Genomic DNA, 27,274 nt, shown 5'->3' with positions numbered 1-27,274 from the left:
TTCCAAATAGGCTGGTGGTGAATAAAATAGTTTTTTATCAGGGGGGCTGACATTATCATTTAATAGAGGTAATTTGTACTACAACCTATTGTTTGATCTTGGTAAAGTTTTATACTAATGCTCCTGTGGAAGTTCTTGTGGTCAATAACTTGAGTGGGGACTTGAATGCCATCTGCAAGTCGGGATCTAAGGACTGTTTAATTATTGTGTGGGGGGATTTTAATTGTGCGATCTGTAATCTCCCCGATATCCAAATGTGTGGCCTTCCCTATTAGGAAGGGGAGCAAATAACCCACTTCTGCCATTCAAGGGCGGGGGAGCTTTTTAATGAACTCCTACATCTTTATGATTTGGGTTCTGCAAAAGATCTTTTAACTACCCTCAAACCTATGTCCCATATCTTCAATGCTAGAGGTCTCGCATCCACTTTCGATTTTATGCTAGTTTCTCGGATTTACGCATCCCGGGTGCTTATCTTCAGGATGGGAGAGATTTTTAATGAGCGACCACTTGACACTTTGTGTAACGATTGCCCAGCCCATTCTTTGTTCTAATAACTTTAAAAACAGTAATCCAACTATAGGTCATTTAGACCTGAAAAATACCAACGGCTACTCACTTCGGTGGTCAAACGTGGAGCCTGACTGGCTGATGAAGCAGTTAATTACTAATAGCAAACCCACCATTGACATTTGTTTGAATGAGCTCTCCCCCAGCGAAAGCATTGTACAATCCTTTCTCGAATTATCAAAGGAGGGAAGGAATTTACTTTGAGTGCACTCCCGCAACAAACGAAAAGATCAAGGGTGGTTTGACAGAAAATGTACACAAGTACATTCAAACTTAAAAGTTGAGCTACATAGGCAGCCCAGATCTCCACGCAAGGTCAGGATGGCAAGAGTGGAATATAAGAGGGCTATCGATGAGAGGAAACGCTGTTTGAGAGACAAGATATGGGAAACACTGCAAACCGCGCCTGCCAGAAAAACAACGTGGCATTTTGGAGTGTAGTCAGATCTCTGTTTCTTTCTTCCGGAGAGAGACCATCAATTGAGATTGCAATCTCAGAAGATGCATGGGTCAACTTTTTCTCTAATGTGTATAATGGCCAAGATGACTCTGATTTGTGCCCGACCACTATCGTCCCAAATTCTCGAGCAAAGAAGGTCTTGCAACTCCCCTTGGATGAAGTCAACAAAGCCCTCTCTCGGAGCCATGGGGGTAAAGCCACGGGACCCGACGGAATCCCAGTTGACCTGTTTAAATCTAACGTCCAACTTTAGGGTCCCATAGCAACTCAGGCAATTAATGGCAGTGCTAGGACGCTATTACCAAAGACCTGGGCGGAATCCACAATAATCCCTATTTTCAAGAAGGGGGATCGCCAAAATCCAGGGTGGTATAGACCAATATCCCTGTTAGATTCAATGGTCAAACTGGTGGAACGGGTAGTCCTGGAACGTCTACAAGACTGGGCGGAAGACACCAAGGTCTTGTCTGACCTACAATATGGTTTCCGGGTAGGATTAGGGTCAAAAGAGCAGAGTCTAAACTTGGCAAATATAATCGGGAAATACACAAGAGCGAAGAAGGAAAGGATATATCTTGCCTTTGTGGACCTCACAGTGGCCTTTGACTCAGTGAGACATGGTAAACTGTGGGAGGTCCTCATAGCCATGGGGGTGGACCTTAATATTGTAGTTTTCCTGCAGCAACTGTACAGCGGTGCCTCTGCCAGGGTCCGTTAAGGTGTGGATGGGAAGTTCACTAAAGCCTTTCCCATTAGGAGGGGGGTCAGGCAGGGCTGTGTCCTGGCCCCTTTCCTTTTTAATTTATATATCAATGGACTGGGAGACGAGCTGCTTAAAACGGGTCAAGATTTTCCACAAGCTGGCGGTCGTGTGATACCCTTGTTACTGTATGCGGACGACGCAGTTGTAATGGCTCGCACACAAAATGGGCTTCAAAGGGTTTTAGACCGTTTTAATGACTTTATGATGGACTTGGGCCTAAGTATCAACATTTCTAAAACCTTTGTTATGAGGTGTGGCCAAGGGGCTCAGAGGGAGAGGGTAAGGGAGATCTTCCTGGAGGGTAGGAAAATAGCCCAAACAAAAATCCTCACATATTTGGGCATTTTATTTAATTGTAATGATACATGGACCAAAACGATAGCTACTAAAAAGCTTGCGTTTATAAGAACTAGTGCCCTTGCTACATTCGCAAAGAAGTTGGGTAGGAAACCGCCTGGAGAGCTCCTACAAATTCATACGGCAAAATAAACCTCAGTGGCAGTGTACAGGGCAGGGGTATGGGGCTTTGCTAAGACCCACCCACTACAACTTGGGGAAAATGCGTTTTGGCATTATATTTTGTCAAAGTTCCCCTTCTTTTTCCTGCCATGAGGTCTTCCTTATTTATCGGACCTTATTAAACTCGAACCAATACTTCTCTGGCATAGGATATGATCAAAGGTACAGACTCAGTTAAATAGAGAGATCATGTTAGACACCCTGAGTCTTGAAGGGTTACTGCAGATTCCTTGGGTCAAGTATGTGCAGAGTATCATGATTGATCTGGGTCAATCCGGAATACTTTACAAACCCAAGTTCCATGTTATCGACGTCTAGAAAGGGCTTAAAATCTGAGGGTCTTTTATTATTGAAAGAGATTAGAGCAGCAGATGAAACGTCTAAATGCTGCGTGATGCAACACCAGTTAACACTTGCTTAAGGATGGAGCCATACCTGACTTTTGTACCCAGTGGCATTGACAGAATGCTTTTAACTAGATTTAGATTGGGCACTTTCCACAGATTATTGTCTATCCCCAAATTGAATGATTGGTCACAAATTTTGTTGCCCTGCCCCTGTGAATTGCAATCTGCCCAGTCCACAATTCATGTAATGTTTTTTTTGTACATTTTATGTGTCACTAAGGAAAGTTTGGATACTGCCTCTCTTAAAAAAATCAAGGTTTTAGACGGCGTTAATTCTACTCCAGTTTTGGGAGAATGAACATTTTGCCTGGAGGATAGCTCTGTATCTGAAGAAAGTACTCAGGCTTAGGAAAACTATGATATTTGAGTATTGTTAATAGCTGGGGTTTTATTGAATGAGGACGGTGGTTTTAAATTTATAATGTTTGCTAGTCTATCTGAATTCTGTGAAAAATGTTTTTTTTTAACTATTTGTAATGTTTACAATTTAAAATGAACTTTAACTGTGTTTTATGTGCTTTTATGATTGTCCTGCGAACAGTCGAATAAAGCTTTCCTTGAATTGAATTGATTGACTTGGTTAATCTCTTCCGTCTTGAATCGTTCATCAAGATATTGCCTATGTCCATTATCAAGCCAGAGCAGCTGCACCGAGTTTAAATAGGAACTAAGGTCTGGAGGGGTTTCGGATTGTGTGGTGGCGTAAAGGGAAGAGAAGAAGGAGGCAATCTCCTCCTGTACGACAGTCATGCCTATATGACTATTGTTCATGTTGTCTAGTAGTTCAGTGACATAGTCACTGGGCCAAAGCCTGCGCAGTATATTGGCCAGGGGTTTTCCTGCTCTGTCACCCTCCTTGTATCCCCAAATGCATGCCTCCTTGTCTAGATAGTGTGTCTCCCACTGTGCTGCTTCCTCATATTCTGCTTGCTTTCCTCAGATAGCCGCCAGTACGGTTGGGGAGCAGCACTCAAATGATTGAAGCTCAAGTGTGCGGATCTCCATCTCGAGATGGGCCAGCTCGACGTGCAATGTTCGCAACACTCCCGCTTGCTTAGCAATGCTGACCCCCTGTAGGGCAACTTTGAAGGCTTTCCAGAGGGTGGAAGGGGCAGACACTAAGTAGTGGTTGTGCTGAAAGTGTTACACTATGGTATTTCAGATCTCCTCCTTGAAGACTTGTTCTCATAAGGCCCTAGGGGGAAGTCACCATATGAAAGCTTGTCCTGGGCAATCCGGTTAACACATATCCAACATATCTGGCAGGTGATCGGACAGCGTCCTTGATTGGTATTCTACCCTTGTGGTCCAAGCATCAGTGTCCAGCATCGCTAGCCAATAATCAATGGGCGAGCATGTGGAGTGAAATGTTGTGATGCATGTTCTCTCAGTAGCTCCCACATGCCTAGCATGTCAGAGGTGTGAAAAGTGATTGTCAGTCATAAGAAGTTGCAGCTGCACTGCCGTGCACATGTGTGGTCGTCAGTTATCGCTGGAGCAGTCAGCCCCCGAGTCAAGGTCCACTTTGAAATCACCGCCCCACAAAACCGCACCAAAGCCTAGAGTACTGATCAGTCTCCAAACCTCAGCAAAGAAGGCAGGATCATCAACATTGGGGCCATAGATTGACAGTAAATGCAGTGGAGTGCCCTGCGTTGTGCCCGGCAACAATACATAGAGGCCCAAGAGATCACAAATGACCTAGTGAGTGTGCCGGGGGAGACCCTTTTCGGAGCAGGATTGCCACACCTCTCCTATAGTTCAAGTAATTAGCCAAATGTTGTTCACCCACCCATCCCACTCGCAAGCGTATCTGTGTATGTTCAGTGAGGTGTTGTTCTTGCAGGAAGCTGATGTCATTCTGATGTTGCTGCAGATCTCTGTACTGGGGGTGAACGTTCGACATTGTTTCAGCATTCTATCCGTCAGTTGTTCTTTTTGCATTTGTCGCCCTAAGTGGGAAGGGTATGCCCAGACGTGGCTCCCATGCTCATCATGCCAAGCTAGCCTGGCTGATGTGAGGTGATACCCTGAAACTGGTCCCAGGATGCTTGTTTCAGGTCTAGGAAAGACCTGGTGTGGCAGTTTGTGCTGGACTGTTCCCTTGGGGGGCAGGGCAAGACTGATTTGCACATGGCTGGGTCTAAACTGGAATGGCATGGTGCACAAAAAAAAGATGGTTTCAGGCCTAGATCTCTGTACTGGGGTGAATGCTTGACATTGATCCAGCATTCCATTCATCAATTTTTCTTTCTGCAGCTGCAGATAGGCCAGCACATGTTGCGCCTTGCGCTTGCCATTTAGTCCCCGTATATTCCATATTAAGCACCTAATCGAGCACATAGGGAGCAGGGGAAGGAAAGCTGATCAACTGAAGTAAGTGAAAGATGCACTTTGGTTGGAAATAAACAGGAGAGTACTGAGTGGCCAGGGAAACATGACATTTCCTGCTGCAAACAACAGTTACCCAAACAATCCACCCACCACCCACTTTGATCCCCCAAATAGACCAAATCTGCCCATCCCTCCTCCTAAACATCTCCAACTTCATGACCTTGGCAGTAAACCAGGAACATTTTCCTCAGGGGTGAATTAGAGGTCCGACACTCTCCCAGCCACATGGCAGCTAAAGGTATCACAAGGGCATGTCTAAGGCCTGCCATGACAAGCTGCCATCCTAGTCCGCATCAGGGGTTACCACTACAATGTCCCAGCAGGGGCAACGCTGCCCTGTCACAAGTCCAAAAGATGGGTCATAGGTCTCATTTTCGCTGAGAGGCCCAGACTCCTGGGACAGTAACGGTGCCTGTTAACCGGGACAGCGGGGTCAGTGGTCACCATGGCCTCTGCCGCACAATTGCTGAGCACTTTGTTGAAGTTGGATTGGCTAATGGTATGGGGTACCTCTGCCAAAACTATGAGGGCTGACGAGGTTGCCGAGGAGGGGCAGATAAGACAAGGTGGAGTGCTGTGACCCTATTCTTGTTAAACGGCTGAAGAGCAGAATCTACCTTGCTCCCAAACAAGCGAGTCACATCAAAAGGCATGTTGTCAATGAGGGACGACAGGACATCGCTTGAAAAACCAGTTGACAGCAGCCAAGTGTGGTGGCAAATGGCAACACTAGTGCCAATGACCATGAAATGGTGTCCAAGCCAGGGTGAAGTGTGAACTTTTTGGAGGCGCTAGCGAGTCCGATCTCAAGATGGCCGCCATTGTGTGAGGCTCTGCCGGCTGGAGCTGCTTTTCTGCTAATAATCTGCCCTAATAGGTGGCATCGGAACTCCCCAGCAGGCTGCCCACATTCGTGATGCCCAGCCTAACCAAACTACCCCCGTCGCATTGCTGCTGAGGACATAGCACAGCTGTTTAATGCCTTCAACTGTGCGGGCCTATCTGCTGCTGCCGCAAGGTGCGGGCCTGGTGCTCCAATTATGATGGCAGCTGAACCGCATTGCTGGAAGTGACCCGATATATGCGGCACTGCATCTGCGGCGTAGGTTGTGGTCGTCATGCAGCCCCAAAGGGGCTGACGGGAGGTGCCTTGACCGCTCCGCGGATCATCCCCCCCAACTTCGGCTTCTATGGCCAGCCCGAGCTCCAGGACACATTTCAGCCTGGGAGGCCCCCGTGCGAGTGTGAGACCGAGTAAGGAGACGGGGGCACGCGCTGCACCTTGTAATTATACTGGCCCCTCGAAAATGTAGCTGTCTGCTGATCATGCCCGATCTCTGGCAACTGAGAGCGAGGAGCGGCATGCCATTCCAGCACACCCGCTATGACTGTGACATTGCAAAAAACATTAGCAGGTTGTCCTAAGCCTCTTCTACACACCTGGTATTTGGACAATACACAAAATGAGAGAGTGAATGAATTCACCTATCTTGGAATTGTGCTATTGGAATTGTTAAGTAGTACCTACCAGTACCAAAGGTCACTGTCAATAGCATATGAAAATGGTATGAATTCATTTGATTTAAGCACGGTAAGGAGACAGGTGCAACTAGTTAAGCGGGCTAGTGCAGTCAAAATCTCTTTAACCCTCAGTCTTGGGATACACATGGACTACGTCTACATACAAAAAATGGGATTAGTGAAAGGCATCATTTTGGAGAGAAAAATCTTTCTGTAACAGTGCACTTACAGTGTTGTTTAAAATTAATCTTAGCTTAGTATGGATCTAACTAAGGATGGAGACCTGAAGGAGTATTCATTTCACAAAGTGCTTAGGCTTCTGCGAGGAAAGAGGGGCCAGGGTTTTGGGGCTGAGGATCGTTCACTGTGTGCTGAATTCTCGACCCTAGCGCCTGTCTATGCTTTGAACTAGACTTTCAGGACTCAATAACTCACCCTTAGTCTGAGAGCCTCAGTGGTGCAGACTGTGCTTTGAGCCCTGTAAGTTCGGAATCCCATGTTTGGGAAGCATTTGCAACATGCAGAATCTTTAAAACTACTTGTAATCTTTTGTTCCACAATTGCTTGAGCAACAGTAAGAAGACATGCTTGCATGACATGAGCCAAAAGCCAGGTTTTGAAATTAAGTGTTACTCAATATAGTATTGCCACAACACTCTTTCTAGAGTAACTGCATGGGGTACTAATACCAGAGGTTGACTGCTGTTAGTTGTAATGTTTTCTTTTAATATGTATTGCTTTGTTTCTCGTCCTACCTCTAGAGGTAACTTATTTGAAGCTATAACAGACGTGGTCAGTAAGCACCCTCTCTACCTGACTTTTGTTTGTGTTTTTTACAGGAGATGAATAAAATTGGAGAAGCTGTGATATATTTTCAAAGAGCTGCAGAGTTGCAGTATCAGGTCCCAATTGAGTGCCTGCTTTCCTTAGGATATGTGGCGTCCTGCAAACTAATGACAAGTATGTTAGTATCTTGCATTACGTGCTATTTAAATAAGACAATTGCATGATGGTATACATATTGAAACAGAATTTCTCTTAAGCAGGCATAGGTTTCTTGATGGGGGAGGAGTAGCAGCGATTTTTTACTGCTGCATTATAGGATTTTCATAAAAGTTGTAAACACTAGAATAATCACACTCGTATGCAGAATCCCAAAGCACTTTTTCCGAAAATATATTTCTGCATTGCAGGATCTTCATTGATCGTCAAAAATGTTAGAATAATTTCTTGAGGCATGTATGGACTCTGTAACACTTCAAAATGCTTGTCCAAACTGATAGTTGTAAAATACAAGATGTTTAGCACTCTTCAGGACACAACCAAATATTTTTCTGAAAATTAGGCTGCCAATCCTCTCAAAACTACATTGCAGCACCTACAGCCCAAACTGCTGTATATATGTCTAATATTAAGGGAAAAGCTCAATCCGATAAGTTTAAATTACATAAGCTAAATAACAACATCCAAAGACACCAGGAACTTCTACTACCCATGATTCCTTGTACTGGGAATCGCCTCACTAAGTCAGCTCTGTTGTTCTGGTTCCTAGAAAACATTTGTTTTTATCATACCTCAGTTTGAGAAATTTTTATCACAGTTTCCATTTTTTTTCCATTCAAAATCTTTACATCTGCCAAGCCTGGAAACCTCTTTTTTTGTAGTTTTTCTGGCCAGAATACCGTTTCTCTTTGTCAAATGCCCCTCCTTTGGAAAAAAAGGCTACTTCTGACCCACACAAGGTATATTTGATGCCTCTCCTCTTTTCATTCAAGTGAAAGAATGTGAATGTTGAATAAAGATGCTGAGGAGGACTTTAAAAGAGCATGAGGACATTAGCCTAGGAGGCCTGCTGAAGACCTGAGGAGGAATAGTAGAAGAAGGTAACACCTGAAAATCGCTTCAGGCGCTCAACCCCTAGAGAGAAGGCAGCAGTTCATTAGGACTCCCACAGAGGGATATCTAGGGAAAGACAATCTGGGAAAGGTGAAAGGAGGCATCAGCAATCGACATTCTAATTGTAATTTATTTTTGCTTTTTTAGAACATGATGTCGCAGCTGAAGGATTCAGCCTCTATGTTCTTGCTATCAAAGGCCAGCTCAATGGTGACTCACAGACACCAATACCGGACCACAAATCAATCAAGATATTTCAAACGGACGGCGATATTTTCAGCATTGACATCAAAGTGCTCTACTCATGTCTCCCTCGCCATCGATACTGATGCTTCATTTAATGTTGCCTCAACAATCTCCAAAGTTAAAATTGCCATTGTACTAGTTCTCAACATTGCCAGATTGACGTTGGGATTCCTGTCCAAGTCCCTGAGACACCTGAATAACTAGCAATGCAACCTTTGGCAACTTCACACTTTAACATCCCTGCAGAAGACCAAGTAGAGACCTCACTGAGAACTTTAAACCTGCCTCCACCTCCAAGGATAGTTTGATGTCCAACCTCTATGTTGCCTATAAGGAAGATGCATGTAACACCTAGAGAGTCTGCAGTTGATGGCACTCCACCTCATGTGCCTCTCTAATTGCTGAGTCCAAGCGCAATCCCAAAAGACACAGGTGACTCAGGTCTCCTTCTGTTCTGTCTTCAAAGTCACACCCTGATGGTGAAGACACCAGCTCTTCCTACTCTGGTACATTTAATGCACCTTCTCCCTCAAGGAGAAATTCCTTATGCCTGCACCCTTGAAGACTGCCACTACATGCCTCCTTAAGATATACAAGCCTCCCAGAGAGGATTCAGCCTTTTATAGTCACATCTGTCAGGCGCACTCTGATAGAGACATCTAGCCGCAGATTCCATATCTTTTCAATTCTCCCCAGGCACCAGACTGGATCCGGATTTTTTTTAGCAGTACATCTGCGTGCCAGGGGACGGCGTCGTACAACTCGCTGATGACGTCGACTCCGCTTGTGACGTCAGTGAAGTCATACAAGTCCCCTCAGGTACGCGGACATCATTTTCTTTTTTACTGTCCTACAACGCGGATCTGGAGAAGCGGTTCCTCAGGCAGTTTTCTGTCCTCCTTTGACAGTTTTTGTCAGTTGGAAAAAGTGTGCCTTTTCTCATGTTTTCAGGCTTTAAGGCTTGTGGGTCTCGTGCAGGACAGATGTCGGATATAGACCCGCATTTCATTTGCATGTGGTGTTTGGTAGAACACCATGACTCGGAAGATTGCTCTTCCTGCCAGATTCTGAGGCCGAAGGTACTCAAGGAACATCAAATGAAACTCTTGGCGGGGCAGCTGACGCAGTCTTTGGACACTTCACGTTTGCCTGGGTCTCCTTCTCATTTGGAGGCACGGGACCATTCCAGGAGTAGCAGCCATTCATGGGGATGTCGTTGTCCATCGAAAGGTAAGCATAGGCGGTTCAAGTAGCAGCACCCCCAACTTTGCCTCACATCTCTTCCTCCCCGCCAGTTGAGGAGTCCAGATGCAACACCGCCCGCGCCTCCCTGTCTTTCCCGGACCCAGGGCATCGATTGCCCAAATGAGAGAATGCTATAATTTTCTGCACTCTTTTTTGGGCCTCCTCCTCCATCCCCTGGAGCTCCGTCGGGCTCCATGGAGGTGAGAGGAGAAACACTGGTGGGTTCGCCCTCAGTGTCGGTAGGGCCTTCTGAGATGTTTAGTCGGCGCCGGCCGACTCCACTTTGGCGCCAGTGCACAACCTTTCTGGGTTTCCACTTTTGGTGTCGATCATCGATCAGCCGACTCCAGCATTGATGTAGACGGCGCCAATCGGAGCCATTTTTCCCCCTCCCATCAGCGTCAATCAGTGGCGGGTACGAAGTCAATGGAGCCTACTGGAGGGAATGTTGTTTTTACACTTCCCTCTCATGGTGGGGCTTCTGAAACTCATTCTGTAGGCTGAGATAGTACAGCCTATTACTGACACTATTACACCTCTTGTAGAGGAAAGTTGGCTTTCTGAACTTGGTGAGGCTAGTGGGCTGGAATCTTCCCTGGCCTCAATACTACTTTCTCCTCCTAATCCCCCCACACCCACCCCCTACGTTTTCCATGTGCGACGTGACCGCATCCCAGTATGTTTGGACGATCGGACATACCCACATTGTGTGAAAGAAAGTTCCCTCTTGGGAGCATTGTCGAAGGCAATGTGTATCTGTCCTCCTCCCCATCTTAACCCGAACTCTCGCTGCCAGGTAGAATCTATGCAGGGTTTTAAGTTGAACCAGTCTCAGTCTCATGGGGTTTTCGATGGGGGAGGCCAGAGCGCTCGCCAGTCATCATCCTTGAAGTCTCCCACATTCGCCTCCCATTGCTGCCTCAGATGTACCAACAGGTCTGGTTGGTTGTTAATTAGTTTCTCATATGTTAGGGTTATGGCTTTGTTAGGCATGGGGTCTAGTATCAATATGTCTTCAAGAGGGATGCTTCAGGTAGCGGGCCTCCCTCAGGTATCGCTGCTTGAGGGCATGGCTAATCTGTAGGTACCTGAAGCTTTTGGACTGCGCTAATTAGTATTCTTTCTGTAGGTCTGCAAATGTTACCAACCTCTCTTTGTTCCACATGTCTCCTACTGATGAGATGCCTATCAGGTCCCATTTATCAAACCCGAGGCAGGTGCTCAATTGGCCCAGCCATTCAGACTCCCAGAGTTGGTTTACCTGTGTGATTTTCTTTGTGCCATCCTAGTTTTTTAGTGACCAAATGCCAAATTCCTATGGTGCATGCCAAGGGGCCGGTAAGGAGTAGTCGTTTGGGATTTGTGTAGGGTGCCCTATGGTATCCTCCCTGCCCCATTAGCCACCTATATGTGCGAAGGCTCGGATCAGTTTGTGAACCACGGACCCAGCGATTGCTTACCTTCAGCTGGGATCCCGCCGTCCTACCATTCCGCCGTTAATTTCTGCATCACGATACGCTGCACCCCCCAGTACCCAAAAATTGTATTTTTTTTTTTTATCTTAGAGTTTTGTATAGCGCATACTTGACCCAAATCGGGTATTAGAGCGCTTTACATAGCACCAGTTGTATTACATGAGGACACCTTCATTTTTGTTAGGCATGGGGAGATTAAGTGATTTGCTCAGAATCACAGGATGTTCAGCGTCATTCCCGAGACTCAAACCCAGTTCCCCAGATTCGAGGGCGAACGCCCTAGCCGTTAGGCCAACTCCTCTCCCCAACAACAGAGTTCGCACTGCACTGTCGAAGCTTGAGAAGTAGGAATCTGGGACCTTGAAGGGGGTATTTTGCAGTGCATACAAACAACGGGGCAGAGCTAACATTTTGAAGAGGGCCGCTCATCCCCGGATGGTCAGTGGAAGGGCTCGCCAGTGTCTGACATCAGTTTGCAAACGGGTCAAAAGCCCCTGCAGGTTGGTTTCATAAAATTGCTTTGGGTCGGTGGTTACATAAAGTCCCAAATATCGGAAACCGTCTTTTGCCATGGGGATGTCATAGTCTTTTGGTAATTTAGGTCTCGGTCGTGCACTAGGAATAGTTGGGATTTAGACCAGTTTTTTGTGGATCCTGAAGTGATTACCAAATATTTGAAAAATGTGAAGGATACGATGGAATGATGAAGCTGGGGGTGCCATATTTAGCAGCAATTTGTCTTCTTCATAGAGGGAAATTCTGTCCTCATGGTTCTCTGTCCACTTGAGTCCCCGTATCAAGGGGTCACCCCTTACCCAAATCGTCAGTGGTTCTAACACCAGTACAACAATTAATGGAGACAGGGGCACCCATGTCTGCTTCCCCCAACCAGTTGGATCTACTGTGATGTGTGGCAGTTCACCACTATTTGTGCTGTTGGGTATGTATATAGGAGCTTGAACCACTTTATGAAGTTGGGTCCAAAACCCAGGCGCTCCAATACAGCAAAAATGAAGGGCCACTCAATAGTGTCAAAGGCCATTTTGGCATCCAGTGACAACAGGGCTACGTCCTCTCGTACTGTGTCCACCCTAACCAGAGCATTGTGCAGGCGACATAAGTTTAAAGCAGTGTGTCGGCCCGGCATAAAGCCTGATTGATCAGGGTGTACCAGATTTGCGATCGGGGGATGAGTCTATTGGCTAATACTTTAGCGAGTATTTTGGCCTCGCTAAGGAGGGAGATGGAGATGGGCCGATACGCCTTACAGTCCTTTGTTGTTTGCCCTGTTTGTGTATTACCAAAATTGTAGCTAGTCGAATCTCGGCTGGCAAGAGACCCTTTTTTTTTCAAAATAGTTTTTTTTATTGAGTTCAAACTGCAAAGAATCACAAAGCATTGGTATGCATATTTTCGAACATGTTACATTGTGTAGCCATGACAAAACAATGTGTATTCAATCAGTCCAACTAGAGAGAGACCCTTTTTATAGCTCTCTAGGTACATTTGGCGAAGGTGGGTGTCCGCTTAGTGGCCGCTACCTCAAAGAACTCGATCGGGAGCCCGTTAGGACCCATGGCCTGACCTGAGCGTTTGTCTCGGATCACAATTCATATCTCTTCTGCTGTGGGGACTCCCTTGAAGGAATCCATTCTTCAGGGGAGAGGCCGCTGACCTGGATAGTGGCCAGGAGGTTTCGGGATGATTAGACTGTTTCAAAGTAGGCGGTGAAGGTCTTTACTATATCTTGTTGGTCGGCTATTTCCTCCCCCTCATTTGGTGGACCCATCTATGCGCCTGCTCCCGTTTCTCAAGCCAAGCTAATAATTTACCCGTTCTCTCCCCGTGTTCATATATTTTGTGGTATACAGTCTTTTGTTTGGCCCTAGCTGCCTCTGTAAGAAGCAGCCTATAGTCTAGTTTTTAGGCCTCTAGCTTTTGTTTGATTGAGTCGTCGGAGGCATGGGCTAGGCTATTCTCGCCCATTAAAATATCTTCTTCTAATTGTTCCATGCACCTCGTTAGAGCCAGAGCTCTACCTTTCATGATGGCCCCAAATGCTCCCCATATAATCTGAAGCGAGGTCACTGAACCAACATTTTGGTAAAAATATAGATCTATGTCTGTAGGAGAGTAGGGTCTGCAATCCTATGATCACCCAGATTTTTGCTTTTTGCTGCACTGGTTTACGACTTTCCCTGGCTGTGGGCCTGCTAATCAGACCCACAGCCTAGCTGTTCTCTCTATCCAAATTGTACTCAGGTACTGAATTGGCACTGGGCCCTCTCCAAGTCCCTGTACCCAGGGCTGAGGTGTACCCAGAAGTCTCCCAGGGGCTGAAGCATGTATTATGCCACCCCTGGGCTGACTAACTAAACTGACACAACTGGCTGCACGACAGCTGGGGCAAGGTGGTGTACTCACCCTTTGCTTTAGATATAGTATACCTATATCTAAGCCTAAAATGGACACACAGATCTCCTATCAGTCACTCCTATGGCAGGCCTTAACAATCCTGAAGGCAGAGTGCTTGGAATCGTGTGAGATGGTGCTCTGGCATGAGCTGAGCCTGTCTGCGGCTTTCGGGATCCATCCCTTAGCCGTTTCCATGATATCGCATACCATATACTCTTAAGTGCATTATAATCCTCGCGGTTATATGCCAACTCTGGTATCGCTTTATCAAAACATGTCGAGTAAGGTGTCATACGAATTGGAATACTAACCCCTCGCCAATTCTGGCGACGGGGTTAGCATTCCACCCTTCTAGAGGGACACGACATGTATGTAACCCCTAACCCCGGTTAAAGTCAAACAGAGCCTCAGCTCCACAAAATGGATGCTGCCACCGAGACACAAGTCTGCCCTCCTGCTGCTGGGAGTCCTCCCAGAGCAGGAGATAAGGACAAAGGGTTTCCTGCCAGGGGCGGTGCCAGCACCGTCCCAGACAGGGTTTTGTGTATTGTAGGTAGGCAGGGCTTTAGAGGAAGGTGACTGCACGTGGCACCCCGGTGCTCACTGTGCATAGGCTGGCTGGAACCAGTTCCAGGGTCACTCCAGACCCTGTGCTGGGGAAAAGCCCGCCAAGGAAGTGGGTGTAACCACCCCCCTCCTAGTCCCACCCATAGGGCAGGACTTAGTCGCGTGCCAGCCCCTTTTTACAGGATAAAGGTAGGAACTGGCCCCCTTCCAAATCAGATCATCTTTGAATCCTGAAACTACTTTCTACGAAAGGAACTCAAGACTTCTTCCTAAGATTTCTCCCTTGTGGCTAAGGAGTAGTCACCCTGCATCCGCAGGCACCATCTAAGAACACTGCGGTCTGCTGCAAGTCCTTCCTCCGGAATCCGACTGACCAGCTCGACGAGAACCGGCTTCCCTGGCACCTCTGACCTCTACCCACCTCTACAGCCCAGCTGAGAACCGTGGGTGCGACGAGACCTCGAGGGACCGGCTATCTGCAAGACTGCACGACTTCTTTCCAGCAAGCCCGCCGAGTAATTTCCTGGTGAGTGCTTTGGGGTCCGAGAAGCCCCGACCCTGAGCAGCTCCAGCACCGAAGTGCAGCCTCCCAGCATCTCCACGATCTGCGTGGGGCCCTTCTACTTTTTGCTGCTCACCGCGTTGTTTGGCTACTAGCCCGCTGGCTTGTGGCCTACTGAACGACGCCCGACGACATTTCTGCTGCTGGTCTGGTTGCTCCAGGCTGGCCCTTGCTCCCTTCCAAAAGAGGAGCACCCCGGACCCTCCTGGTCCACTCAAGACGCCATTTTGAGTCCACCGCGTGGGCTTGAATTAGCCAAGGCTTGTTGCCCAATCCTGGGTAACTTCGACGCCGACTGCTTCATCCATCGTGGGACAGCTCGCCTCTCCATCCTGGTCGCCGACAACGCCTCCTGGTCCGTGAGATCTGCAGAGCCAGCGTCGCCCACTCACCTAGTCGAGGTGACTTCGCCCGGTGCCATCCTGGTGCCCACTTAATCACTGGCTAGTGATTCAAGAACTTGGTCCCCTCTGCTTTCAGGTTTTCTTCTTCCTTGATCCAGGCTTGGATCCATCGAACTTTCCTTCACTGGTCGCCTGCCAGCAACTTCCTTCTTCCAGGCTCCTGGTCCGGCAACGAGATTCCCGACGTCTTTTCAGACCTATGCAGCTGCAGCCCCTGGGCTAGGTAACTTCGGCACTTCGGTGTCCCAGCATAGCCTCACTATTCTAGGGTCAGGATCCACTGTCGTTTTCTTCCTACCAGGTCGGGTTCGCCCGTGAACACTAACTTTGCCTTTACTAGCTCCCATAGACTTTGTCCCGCATCCCGCGTGAGAGTGCACACTCTGCACCCGAGTCCCCTAGGTCTCCTAGAAGTAATCTAACGATTCTATAGTCAAGTCCTAGCGAGTCCAAAGCCTATTAGTACTGTACTTACCTGCTAGTAATTTCGCATTCCACTTTTAAAGTATATGGTTTTTCGTGCCCCTCGGGCATTTGTGTATAACGTGCTAACTTAAGTATTTTCATAAGAGTTTTGTTGTGTGCTTAGCACCCTGTCCTCATAAAGAGTACAGGGTTGTTGTGATTCTAATAAATACATTGTTTATTTTCATAACACTTGTGTGGTGTCCTTTCACTGGGTGTTCAAGGGGTAATGTGATGGTAAAACAGCTGGCTTAACACGCCCTCTAGAGTCTTAGCCTTAGACTGCTCGTATCCATGCTACTAGGATAGCTGGTCTATAAGGTTGACTTACAACCAATCATCAATAAGGGTTGTTTGGACTGATATATAGTGATCACTAGAATAGTGAACACTGCACATTAGGCCAACTTCTCACAATGTCTTTTAACAGTTCTGCTTTAATATGTGGAATTTTTAGTGCCAGTGGGTTGATTGTGAGGGTTGTGTGTCCTGGCTGGAGACATGTTGTCATTCTAGTCAGCACTGGCGAATGATCTGAGATACCCCTCGCTAAGCACCGGGCTTCAATGAAGTGAGAGACATCTTCAGTGTGGGTGAGTATGTAATCAATGCGGGATTGGCTATTATGGGCCCCTAAGTTAAAGGTTAAATTGGCTGGTAGTGGGGTTGAGCTGCCTCCAGATGTCGACCAGGCCAAGGGCAGAAAGAAAATCTGCCAGTTTGGACCCAGTGCCAGGTTCGCTACGTGGAGGTAGTCGATCGATCAAACCATCCAGTGTTAGATTAAAGTCACTTCCTATCACTAAGGTACCCACCGGGAGTTCTAAGATGAATTTACTCAGGCCGTGTAGTGTGGTTTGCTGCAGTGCTGGGGGAACATATATTGACAGTACGTTCAGGGGTTTCCCTTCCCAAGTGCCAGTGGCAGCTGCGAACCTACCCTATCCGTCCATCTATTTTTTACTGACCATGTAGGGGCAGTTCTTGTGGAGAAGAATGCCTTTCCCTTGGTAGCTAGGGGTGAATATTGCAAGTGTTATAAGTTGGTAACCCCATCTGTTCAGAGCTTTGCATGTATTGCCAATTAAGTGCATCTCTTGCAATAGAGCTATGTCTGGCGCTTGATGTTTTAGGTATTGGAGGATGATTCCTCGCTTGAGTTTGTCTCCTAGGTCGTTCACGTTCCATATGAGGAACTTCAGGTCCCTACCCGTATTTCTAGTGATGGTGGCGAGTGTGCGTTATTCGATGGCACATTGGTGGAGAATATACACATGTCCCTTTGCCCCGGGCGAATGTCGAGCAGAGATCTGTCTATTTGCCTCTTTTTTGAACCAAGGTGTGCTGACATCTTCCCCCTCTCAAACGTTTTGGATGAGATGATACTTGAGTGTAAATCCCCCCATCTCCACCTGCTGGCACCCTTAAAGTTTGTGGTTGTGTGTCAGGTCCTGAAACTAATCCATGTGGTGTGCTTCGTTGCTGTGCTAAAGCAAAATAACTAAATATTCTACAACCTCCCCCCAACAATTCCCCCACACCCTGCCTCCCTGCATGATAAAGACCAACGACCCGCCTCCCTAACTGTGCAGTGCCAGTCGCCCTCCCAACCCTGTGTTGGAGGAGTCGTAGGCTCAAACTCCTCTTCCCACCTCCCTTCTTTACGATCAGACAGTCTGCTACAGGAGACATTTATATTCAGTTAGTTTATACTCATCCGCTCCTCTTGTTGACAGCCACTGGTCGTTATATCTGCATTTCTTCAAACTGTTGAGCCGTGACAAGTCATCCCAGGCTATTGGGTTTTCGGTAGCCTTTGGAGTCTCTTCCTAGTCCGATTTGTCGGGTCTCAGGTGAGATTGTCCAAGTCTTTCCTCCATCGAGGAGTGCCCACATTCCAGTTACTGGTTCAAGACCTTAAGGTCAGTTCACCAACCACCCGCGGTGTGTTGATCTGTCTTCCTGGGTGAGGTCTTGTGATGTCTGCGCCTTCCCTGCTCGTCGTCTCTGCTGATCCGGATTTCCTCTGTCGCCCACTCTTTGCCATCTATTAAGCCAGTCTAGAACCTCTCCTGGTTGCGTGAAAAACAGCTTTTGCCTTCTGCCTCCACTCAAAGCTTCGCTGGAAACATCATAGCATATTTAATGTCCCCCTCTCTGAGAGTTTTTTTTACCTCCAGGCAGGAGCATTTTTGCCTCTGTACCTTTGCGGTGAAGTCAGGAAAAATGATATTGTGTTATTCTCGTACTTGAGGGGTGCAGCACTCCAGGTTGTTTGAAGAATTGTGTCCCGGTCTCTAAAATGAAACACCCTCACCAATACGGGTCGGGGGGTGCCCCTGGCCTGGGCTTACCCCCCAGTATGCAGAAAACATGCTCTATTGAAAAATAATTGGAGTCGTTTTTGGGCTGCAGGTGTTTAGTCACAAGGTCCTCAACAAATAGGTCCATTGCTGGTCCCTCGGCCCTCTCTGGTACTCCTAAAATGCGGACATTGTTGGGTCTTGACCTTCCCTCATAGTCGTCGAGCTGAGCTGTTGGAGATCTGGTACGGATTTGCAACTCAGAGACTTGCTTCTTTAGTGTCTTCGTGTCTGCGACAAGGTCTTGAGTGATATCTTCCAACTCTTTGACCCTGGAGTCCATTTTTCTAAGGTCTGACCTGAGTTGGGATATATCAGTGGAGACGGAGTCTATGCGTCCCTCCAACGAGGTGCGCAAAGCATTTATCGCCGCCATTTCATCTTGGCGCTTAGGGGAGTCTTGTTGAGTTGGTTTCTGCTGGATTTCTTGTTCCATGCCAGGGCGCGAAGGTCCCCATCATGTGACTTCTGCCATGCGAATTTGTCTATCTTCAGTTGGTGCGAGCCACGTCCCCCCTTGTTCGCCGCTATTTTAGCGCTTGGAGCCACTGGCTTGTTGCATAGGGGTACTCATCACTGCTTGCCAGGGAGAATCCCATGTGGCCTGTCGGTTTCCCCCCTCTGTGGAGCCTTGGCACCCTGGGAGTTCCCTCCGGGGAACTCCCAGGTCAGGACACAACCTCGCTGGTGTCCTTTCTCAGCGCAGGTCTTTGTCGGGTGTCCGAAAACATGTCCCAAGACTCCTCACGCATTCGCCGTCTGATGCACGTCTCGGGCAACCGGATTTATTTCAGGATATGTGAAGAGAGAGGACGGTCGGGCTGGAGCCGCGCTAGTGTGCGGCCATTTCCTCCTGCAGTTGGCCACGCCCCCCTACTAATCCCCTGATTTATGTCCTTTGTCAAGGTCAGACAGGGGTAGAGCCTGTTCTCCCATATAGTGGCGCCCTGTATGACAAATTAGTGGGCACTTGGACTTAGCCTGATATGGTGGTCTCGGTGGATCGTAATATATCTCACTGGCACTTGCCTGCTCCTGGAGCCTCACAATAATTTGGATTTTCTACCTAATGTTCCATCGGGTAGAGACTCTAGGAGGCAAATATTTTCTCCTCAACTTGTTCGGCTTTAAGGTCCACTAACACGTCTTATGTTCTTGTTTTTTTTAATGCTTTGTGGGATTCCTAGTAGACTATGTTGCCATCACTTCCAGATGGCATCTAATCTGATATAGAACGGTTGATTTGGGATGGCCAACAGGCAGCTAAGATTATTATTAGATGTGGCATGGATACCACTGATTCTGTGGGTCTAGTTATGGCATCCTCTGTGGCGCTGCTTTGTCATGCCTGGTTAAGTACCTCAGGCTTTTTAGAGGCTGTCCAATCTGCTTTGGTCAATATGCCCTTTGATGGCATCCATCTTTTTGGTGCCCATGCCGACTCAACTTTACTGCGTTTCCTAAATAGAAGATGTGAAACGGCGTCCTAATTTCTTTTTTCTAGTTATATACCTGTTTGATTTTTTTTCCCATGCTGGGTTTGAATGGGGAATTGTAGTGTTCTGTTTCTTACACGGCTGGTCATGTAATGGCAGTGTCATGGTGGTGTAAGTTCCGCATGTTGGTGACACCCGATGTGGTTTTCTTGCGGTTGGGAGATATTATTGCTTCAATTCTGTCTTTGACAGGATATATGGTACAAGGATACCTATTGCATAGGTCTTTCCCTTCCCTTTGATGATGCGCTTCATGCTCAAGAGGTAATTTGCTTGTGATGTTTCTTCTGGTTAAGAAGTGTACCTATATGTCTCATGTTTCTTTGGATGCAGTTTGGCATGCTGGTATGCATTACTTTTGTTTTTGTAGTATCTCTTATAGGGACATATTGCTTATGCCCTTAGGGAGACCTTTTATGCAAAGAGTATGCTTTTTCTTTGCACCTACTCTGAAATTCCACTTCAGTGCAATTTTAGGTCTGATTTGACCAAGGTTTCAACTAGGACATTCTTTTTTGATCTGTCCTTTATTTGATTGGAGTACTTTTTGCTCGTTTTCATGGGGTGCGCTTTTTTTTTAATTCAAGTGGTGCACAGATTTCTTTTCCATTAGGTGATTTTTGCAAAGGTTATGCTACCCTATTGGGGGGGAATATGTAAACTTTACTATGTTGTTTGTTCTTTGCCTGCACATGAGATTTAGTCCCTTGATTTGTATTTCTCTTTCTTGGAGGTGTACATAGGGCAGGTTCAAGGTGTCTATTTTGTATTCTTCAGAATATTTATATTTGGAGTTGTTGTTTTTTTTTAACAACACATTTTATTTGGTTATTCATTTAAAAGTTGGGCAACAGCCCTACAATGACCTGTAGGAGAAAAAAAGGATCGACATCGCTGAAGTGCCGACATTTTGATCATTTTCCAACACCTGCCAAACATGCCGACAGTACTAGATCTCAAGACAAGAGTATATGATAGAGTAACATAGTGAGCCATTATCATACAGTGCGGGATAGTCCGGTCAATGAACATTGAGAATATGGGGTCATTTATGGAGGTTTTAAGGTTTCCGACTCTTATTCTGAGAACATGATTGTTCCATGAAAACTGCTTGTAATGTTATCTGGAATGCAGTGTCTGAATATTTTAACCCTAAGGGGTTAGCTTTTACGGCCATGTGCAGCATTTTCAGGGAGGATTTCTTTTCTTAAAGAGCATGTTCACTTCTATAGTTCTTCTCTTCTTTAAGAACATCCCAAGTTTTCCTTTTCGTATACTTTGATATGCTGGTGTAGTTACACTTTTCCTGTAAGGAGGTTTAATGTCCTCTGTCTCCTTGAAGACATTTTCTTCCTCTAATCAGCAATTGGGTAACAATTTGAGTCACTTTGGACAGAGCGGCACCCACCTGGGTTTCTACTCTCAGAGGTACTACAAGACCCATAATGCCGGTGTGCATACGCCCATCTGGGCGGGACTTTCTATCAGACATATGGTCCTCGGAGCCTGCCGCTTTGCTTACTAACTCTCAGCCCGTGAACAAGAGCACAGGGAGTGCTCGAAACGCGTAGGGCTTTTCACTTGTGAGGGGGACATCGTTTTCCTGCTGCACTGCTGTTCCTCAATTAAAGGCAGTTTTAAGCTTCTTGTGGTGTGGCATCTCCATGGTGGGCAACCTTTCGTGTGGATATTATGGCGGCCTTGCTCAGGTCGCGGAGATGCCCCGGCCGTCCAACTGAACGGCACTCGCGTTTGGACAACTTTCCAAATGCAGCAGAACAGAAGTGCCGATTTCTGGAACTACCACGTAGCAGCACAGCGGGACACGTGGCCCCCACTCAACCCACTGGGGTAACAATTTGAGTCACTTTGGACAGAGCGGCACCCACCTGGGTTTCTACTCTCAGAGGTACTACAAGACCCATAATGCCGGTGTGCATACGCCCATCTGGGCGGGACTTTTTTATCAGACATATTGTCCTCGGAGCCTGCCGCTTTGCTTACTAACTCTCAGCCCGTGAACAAGAGCACAGGGAGTGCTCGAAACGCGTAGGGCTTTTCACCTGTGAGGGGGACATCGTTTTCCTGCTGCACTGCTGTTCCTCAATTAAAGGCAGTTTTAAGCTTCTTGTGGTGTGGCATCTCCATGGTGGGCAACCTTTCGTGGGGATATATATATATATATATATATATATATATATATGTATGTATGTATGTATGTATGTGTATATATATATATATATATATGTATGTATGTATGTATGTATGTGTATATATATATATATATGTATGTATGTATGTATGTATGTATGTATGTATGTATGTGTATATATATATATATATATATATTTATGTATGTATGTATGTATGTATGTATGTGTATATATATATATATATATATATATATATATATATATAAAGAGCAATTTGCCTGTGGCATTTGAGGGGCACTCTGCAGGGCTCTGCCCTCCGGGCTTGTGGATTCCAGCACACTTCCTCACATTTTGGCAAAGTCTTTAAATGCCCGACGCGTTTCTGGGGGAACCTCCCCCCCTCCTCAGGGGCTGCTTCCTTGGGATCCTCGATACTGCACCACGTGATTTCTTGGCTTTTTAAAGGTACAAGTCCTTCAGGTAGGCGTGTGTTTTCATCCACCGTCCATCCTGCATTCTGGGACTTGAAGTCGTTCTTGTGGTGCATAATTAGTTCATAGGCTTTTGAGTAAAGTCGAGGGTCTGGGATTCATCTCGCTTGTAATTCATACCTTTAGTAGGCTGCCTATGCATTGCAGTGCGCTGTGCATTCGAAAAGAGTCCTGCGCTCGTGATGCTTCCAATTAGGTTTGGAAACCTGAGCTTCATCCTGCTGCTCGGACTTTCCAATTAGCAGGCGATGGTGCTCACTCCACGGCCAGGCAGCCGTGTGTTACATAAAGAGCAATTTGCCTGTGGCATTTGAGGGGCACTCTGCAGGGCTCTGCCCTCCGGGCTTGTGGATTCCAGCACACTTCCTCACATTTTGGCAAAGTCTTTAAATGCCCGACGCGTTTCTGGGGGAACCTCCCCCCCTCCTCAGGGGCTGCTTCCTTGGGATCCTCGATACTGCACCACGTGATTTCTTGGCTTTTTAAAGGTACAAGTCCTTCAGGTAGGCGTGTGTTTTCATCCACCGTCCATCCTGCATTCTGGGACTTGAAGTCGTTCTTGTGGTGCATAATTAGTTCATAGGCTTTTGAGTAAAGTCGAGGGTCTGGGATTCATCTCGCTTGTAATTCATACCTTTAGTAGGCTGCCTATGCATTGCAGTGCGCTGTGCATTCGAAAAGAGTCCTGCGCTCGTGATGCTTCCAATTAGGTTTGGAAACCTGAGCTTCATCCTGCTGCTCGGACTTTCCAATTAGCAGGCGATGGTGCTCACTCCACGGCCAGGCAGCCGTGTGTTACATAAAGAGCAATTTGCCTGTGGCATTTGAGGGGCACTCTGCAGGGCTCTGCCCTCCGGGCTTGTGGATTCCAGCACACTTCCTCACATTTTGGCAAAGTCTTTAAATGCCCGACGCGTTTCTGGGGGAACCTCCCCCCCTCCTCAGGGGCTGCTTCCTTGGGATCCTCGATACTGCACCACGTGATTTCTTGGCTTTTTAAAGGTACAAGTCCTTCAGGTAGGCGTGTGTTTTCATCCACCGTCCATCCTGCATTCTGGGACTTGAAGTCGTTCTTGTGGTGCATAATTAGTTCATAGGCTTTTGAGTAAAGTCGAGGGTCTGGGATTCATCTCGCTTGTAATTCATACCTTTAGTAGGCTGCCTATGCATTGCAGTGCGCTGTGCATTCGAAAAGAGTCCTGCGCTCGTGATGCTTCCAATTAGGTTTGGAAACCTGAGCTTCATCCTGCTGCTCGGACTTTCCAATTAGCAGGCGATGGTGCTCACTCCACGGCCAGGCAGCCGTGTGTTACATAAAGAGCAATTTGCCTGTGGCATTTGAGGGGCACTCTGCAGGGCTCTGCCCTCCGGGCTTGTGGATTCCAGCACACTTCCTCACATTTTGGCAAAGTCTTTAAATGCCCGACGCGTTTCTGGGGGAACCTCCCCCCCTCCTCAGGGGCTGCTTCCTTGGGATCCTCGATACTGCACCACGTGATTTCTTGGCTTTTTAAAGGTACAAGTCCTTCAGGTAGGCGTGTGTTTTCATCCACCGTCCATCCTGCATTCTGGGACTTGAAGTCGTTCTTGTGGTGCATAATTAGTTCATAGGCTTTTGAGTAAAGTCGAGGGTCTGGGATTCATCTCGCTTGTAATTCATACCTTTAGTAGGCTGCCTATGCATTGCAGTGCGCTGTGCATTCGAAAAGAGTCCTGCGCTCGTGATGCTTCCAATTAGGTTTGGAAACCTGAGCTTCATCCTGCTGCTCGGACTTTCCAATTAGCAGGCGATGGTGCTCACTCCACGGCCAGGCAGCCGTGTGTTACATAAAGAGCAATTTGCCTGTGGCATTTGAGGGGCACTCTGCAGGGCTCTGCCCTCCGGGCTTGTGGATTCCAGCACACTTCCTCACATTTTGGCAAAGTCTTTAAATGCCCGACGCGTTTCTGGGGGAACCTCCCCCCCTCCTCAGGGGCTGCTTCCTTGGGATCCTCGATACTGCACCACGTGATTTCTTGGCTTTTTAAAGGTACAAGTCCTTCAGGTAGGCGTGTGTTTTCATCCACCGTCCATCCTGCATTCTGGGACTTGAAGTCGTTCTTGTGGTGCATAATTAGTTCATAGGCTTTTGAGTAAAGTCGAGGGTCTGGGATTCATCTCGCTTGTAATTCATACCTTTAGTAGGCTGCCTATGCATTGCAGTGCGCTGTGCATTCGAAAAGAGTCCTGCGCTCGTGATGCTTCCAATTAGGTTTGGAAACCTGAGCTTCATCCTGCTGCTCGGACTTTCCAATTAGCAGGCGATGGTGCTCACTCCACGGCCAGGCAGCCGTGTGTTACATAAAGAGCAATTTGCCTGTGGCATTTGAGGGGCACTCTGCAGGGCTCTGCCCTCCGGGCTTGTGGATTCCAGCACACTTCCTCACATTTTGGCAAAGTCTTTAAATGCCCGACGCGTTTCTGGGGGAACCTCCCCCCCTCCTCAGGGGCTGCTTCCTTGGGATCCTCGATACTGCACCACGTGATTTCTTGGCTTTTTAAAGGTACAAGTCCTTCAGGTAGGCGTGTGTTTTCATCCACCGTCCATCCTGCATTCTGGGACTTGAAGTCGTTCTTGTGGTGCATAATTAGTTCATAGGCTTTTGAGTAAAGTCGAGGGTCTGGGATTCATCTCGCTTGTAATTCATACCTTTAGTAGGCTGCCTATGCATTGCAGTGCGCTGTGCATTCGAAAAGAGTCCTGCGCTCGTGATGCTTCCAATTAGGTTTGGAAACCTGAGCTTCATCCTGCTGCTCGGACTTTCCAATTAGCAGGCGATGGTGCTCACTCCACGGCCAGGCAGCCGTGTGTTACATAAAGAGCAGGACTTGTACCTTTAAAAAGCCAAGAAATCACAAGAATCATCGCCTGCTAATTGGAAAGTCCGAGCAGCAGGATGAAGCTCAGGTTTCCAAACCTAATTGGAAGCATCACGAGCGCAGGACTCTTTTCGAATGCACAGCGCACTGCAATGCATAGGCAGCCTACTAAAGGTATGAATTACAAGCGAGATGAATCCCAGACCCTCGACTTTACTCAAAAGCCTATGAACTAATTATGCACCACAAGAACGACTTCAAGTCCCAGAATGCAGGATGGACGGTGGATGAAAACACACGCCTACCTGAAGGACTTGTACCTTTAAAAAGCCAAGAAATCACGTGGTGCAGTATCGAGGATCCCAAGGAAGCAGCCCCTGAGGAGGGGGGGAGGTTCCCCCAGAAACGCGTCGGGCATTTAAAGACTTTGCCAAAATGTGAGGAAGTGTGCTGGAATCCACAAGCCCGGAGGGCAGAGCCCTGCAGAGTGCCCCTCAAATGCCACAGGCAAATTGCTCTTTATGTAACACACGGCTGCCTGGCCGTGGAGTGAGCACCATCGCCTGCTAATTGGAAAGTCCGAGCAGCAGGATGAAGCTCAGGTTTCCAAACCTAATTGGAAGCATCACGAGCGCAGGACTCTTTTCGAATGCACAGCGCACTGCAATGCATAGGCAGCCTACTAAAGGTATGAATTACAAGCGAGATGAATCCCAGACCCTCGACTTTACTCAAAAGCCTATGAACTAATTATGCACCACAAGAACGACTTCAAGTCCCAGAATGCAGGATGGACGGTGGATGAAAACACACGCCTACCTGAAGGACTTGTACCTTTAAAAAGCCAAGAAATCACGTGGTGCAGTATCGAGGATCCCAAGGAAGCAGCCCCTGAGGAGGGGGGGAGGTTCCCCCAGAAACGCGTCGGGCATTTAAAGACTTTGCCAAAATGTGAGGAAGTGTGCTGGAATCCACAAGCCCGGAGGGCAGAGCCCTGCAGAGTGCCCCTCAAATGCCACAGGCAAATTGCTCTTTATGTAACACACGGCTGCCTGGCCGTGGAGTGAGCACCATCGCCTGCTAATTGGAAAGTCCGAGCAGCAGGATGAAGCTCAGGTTTCCAAACCTAATTGGAAGCATCACGAGCGCAGGACTCTTTTCGAATGCACAGCGCACTGCAATGCATAGGCAGCCTACTAAAGGTATGAATTACAAGCGAGATGAATCCCAGACCCTCGACTTTACTCAAAAGCCTATGAACTAATTATGCACCACAAGAACGACTTCAAGTCCCAGAATGCAGGATGGACGGTGGATGAAAACACACGCCTACCTGAAGGACTTGTACCTTTAAAAAGCCAAGAAATCACGTGGTGCAGTATCGAGGATCCCAAGGAAGCAGCCCCTGAGGAGGGGGGGAGGTTCCCCCAGAAACGCGTCGGGCATTTAAAGACTTTGCCAAAATGTGAGGAAGTGTGCTGGAATCCACAAGCCCGGAGGGCAGAGCCCTGCAGAGTGCCCCTCAAATGCCACAGGCAAATTTCTCTTTATATATATATATATATATATATATATATATATATATATATATATGCAGTACAAATTGCCCTTGAGCAGCGGGAGGGCACTCGACAGCGTTCTCACATTATCAGCCTCGCTGCAGCTCGCTTCTCTGCGCCCTGTAATGGTTGTACAAAGCCGACGCGTTTCGAGGCATTGCGCCTCTTCTTCTTGGGCAGACAAAACAAACACTGTGAGGCTCACCATTCACTTTCTTTTATTTCATATCATCACACTTAGTAGTGGGCGTGGCAACAACGACCCGCCGGGATTTCTGGGACTTGTAGTCATCATGGTGAGTATCATTCACATCCTTTAGTAGGTACAGTGCTTGAAAGTCAAATTTAGTCCGTGTATTTTCCTTAGTAGGATGGGTTCCAGAGAAACAGGCTTCCATTAGTGCAAGAGAGCGCTGTGCTTCGTGGTTTGGAAAGGTTCCACT

General features: G+C 47.3%; 1 protein-coding gene across 1 annotated transcript in view; it reads left to right on the top strand.

Annotated features, from left to right (window-relative positions):
- LOC144823527 (40-kDa huntingtin-associated protein-like) overlaps window positions 1-27,274 on the top strand; it is an 884,224-nt gene that overhangs the window by 307,170 nt on the left and 549,780 nt on the right. Inside the window, exon 6 of the mRNA XM_078682113.1 lies at window positions 7,474-7,594. Coding sequence (XP_078538239.1) covers window positions 7,474-7,594 — 121 coding nt within the window. The remainder of the gene's footprint in view (window positions 1-7,473; window positions 7,595-27,274) is intronic.

Source organism: Lissotriton helveticus, chromosome 3_1, assembly GCF_964261635.1.
Source record: "Lissotriton helveticus chromosome 3_1, aLisHel1.1, whole genome shotgun sequence".
In the NCBI taxonomy this organism is placed as follows: Eukaryota; Metazoa; Chordata; class Amphibia; order Caudata; family Salamandridae; genus Lissotriton; species Lissotriton helveticus.
Note: the sequence above shows the minus strand (reverse complement) of the source record. Positions and strands in the feature narration are given on the sequence as shown.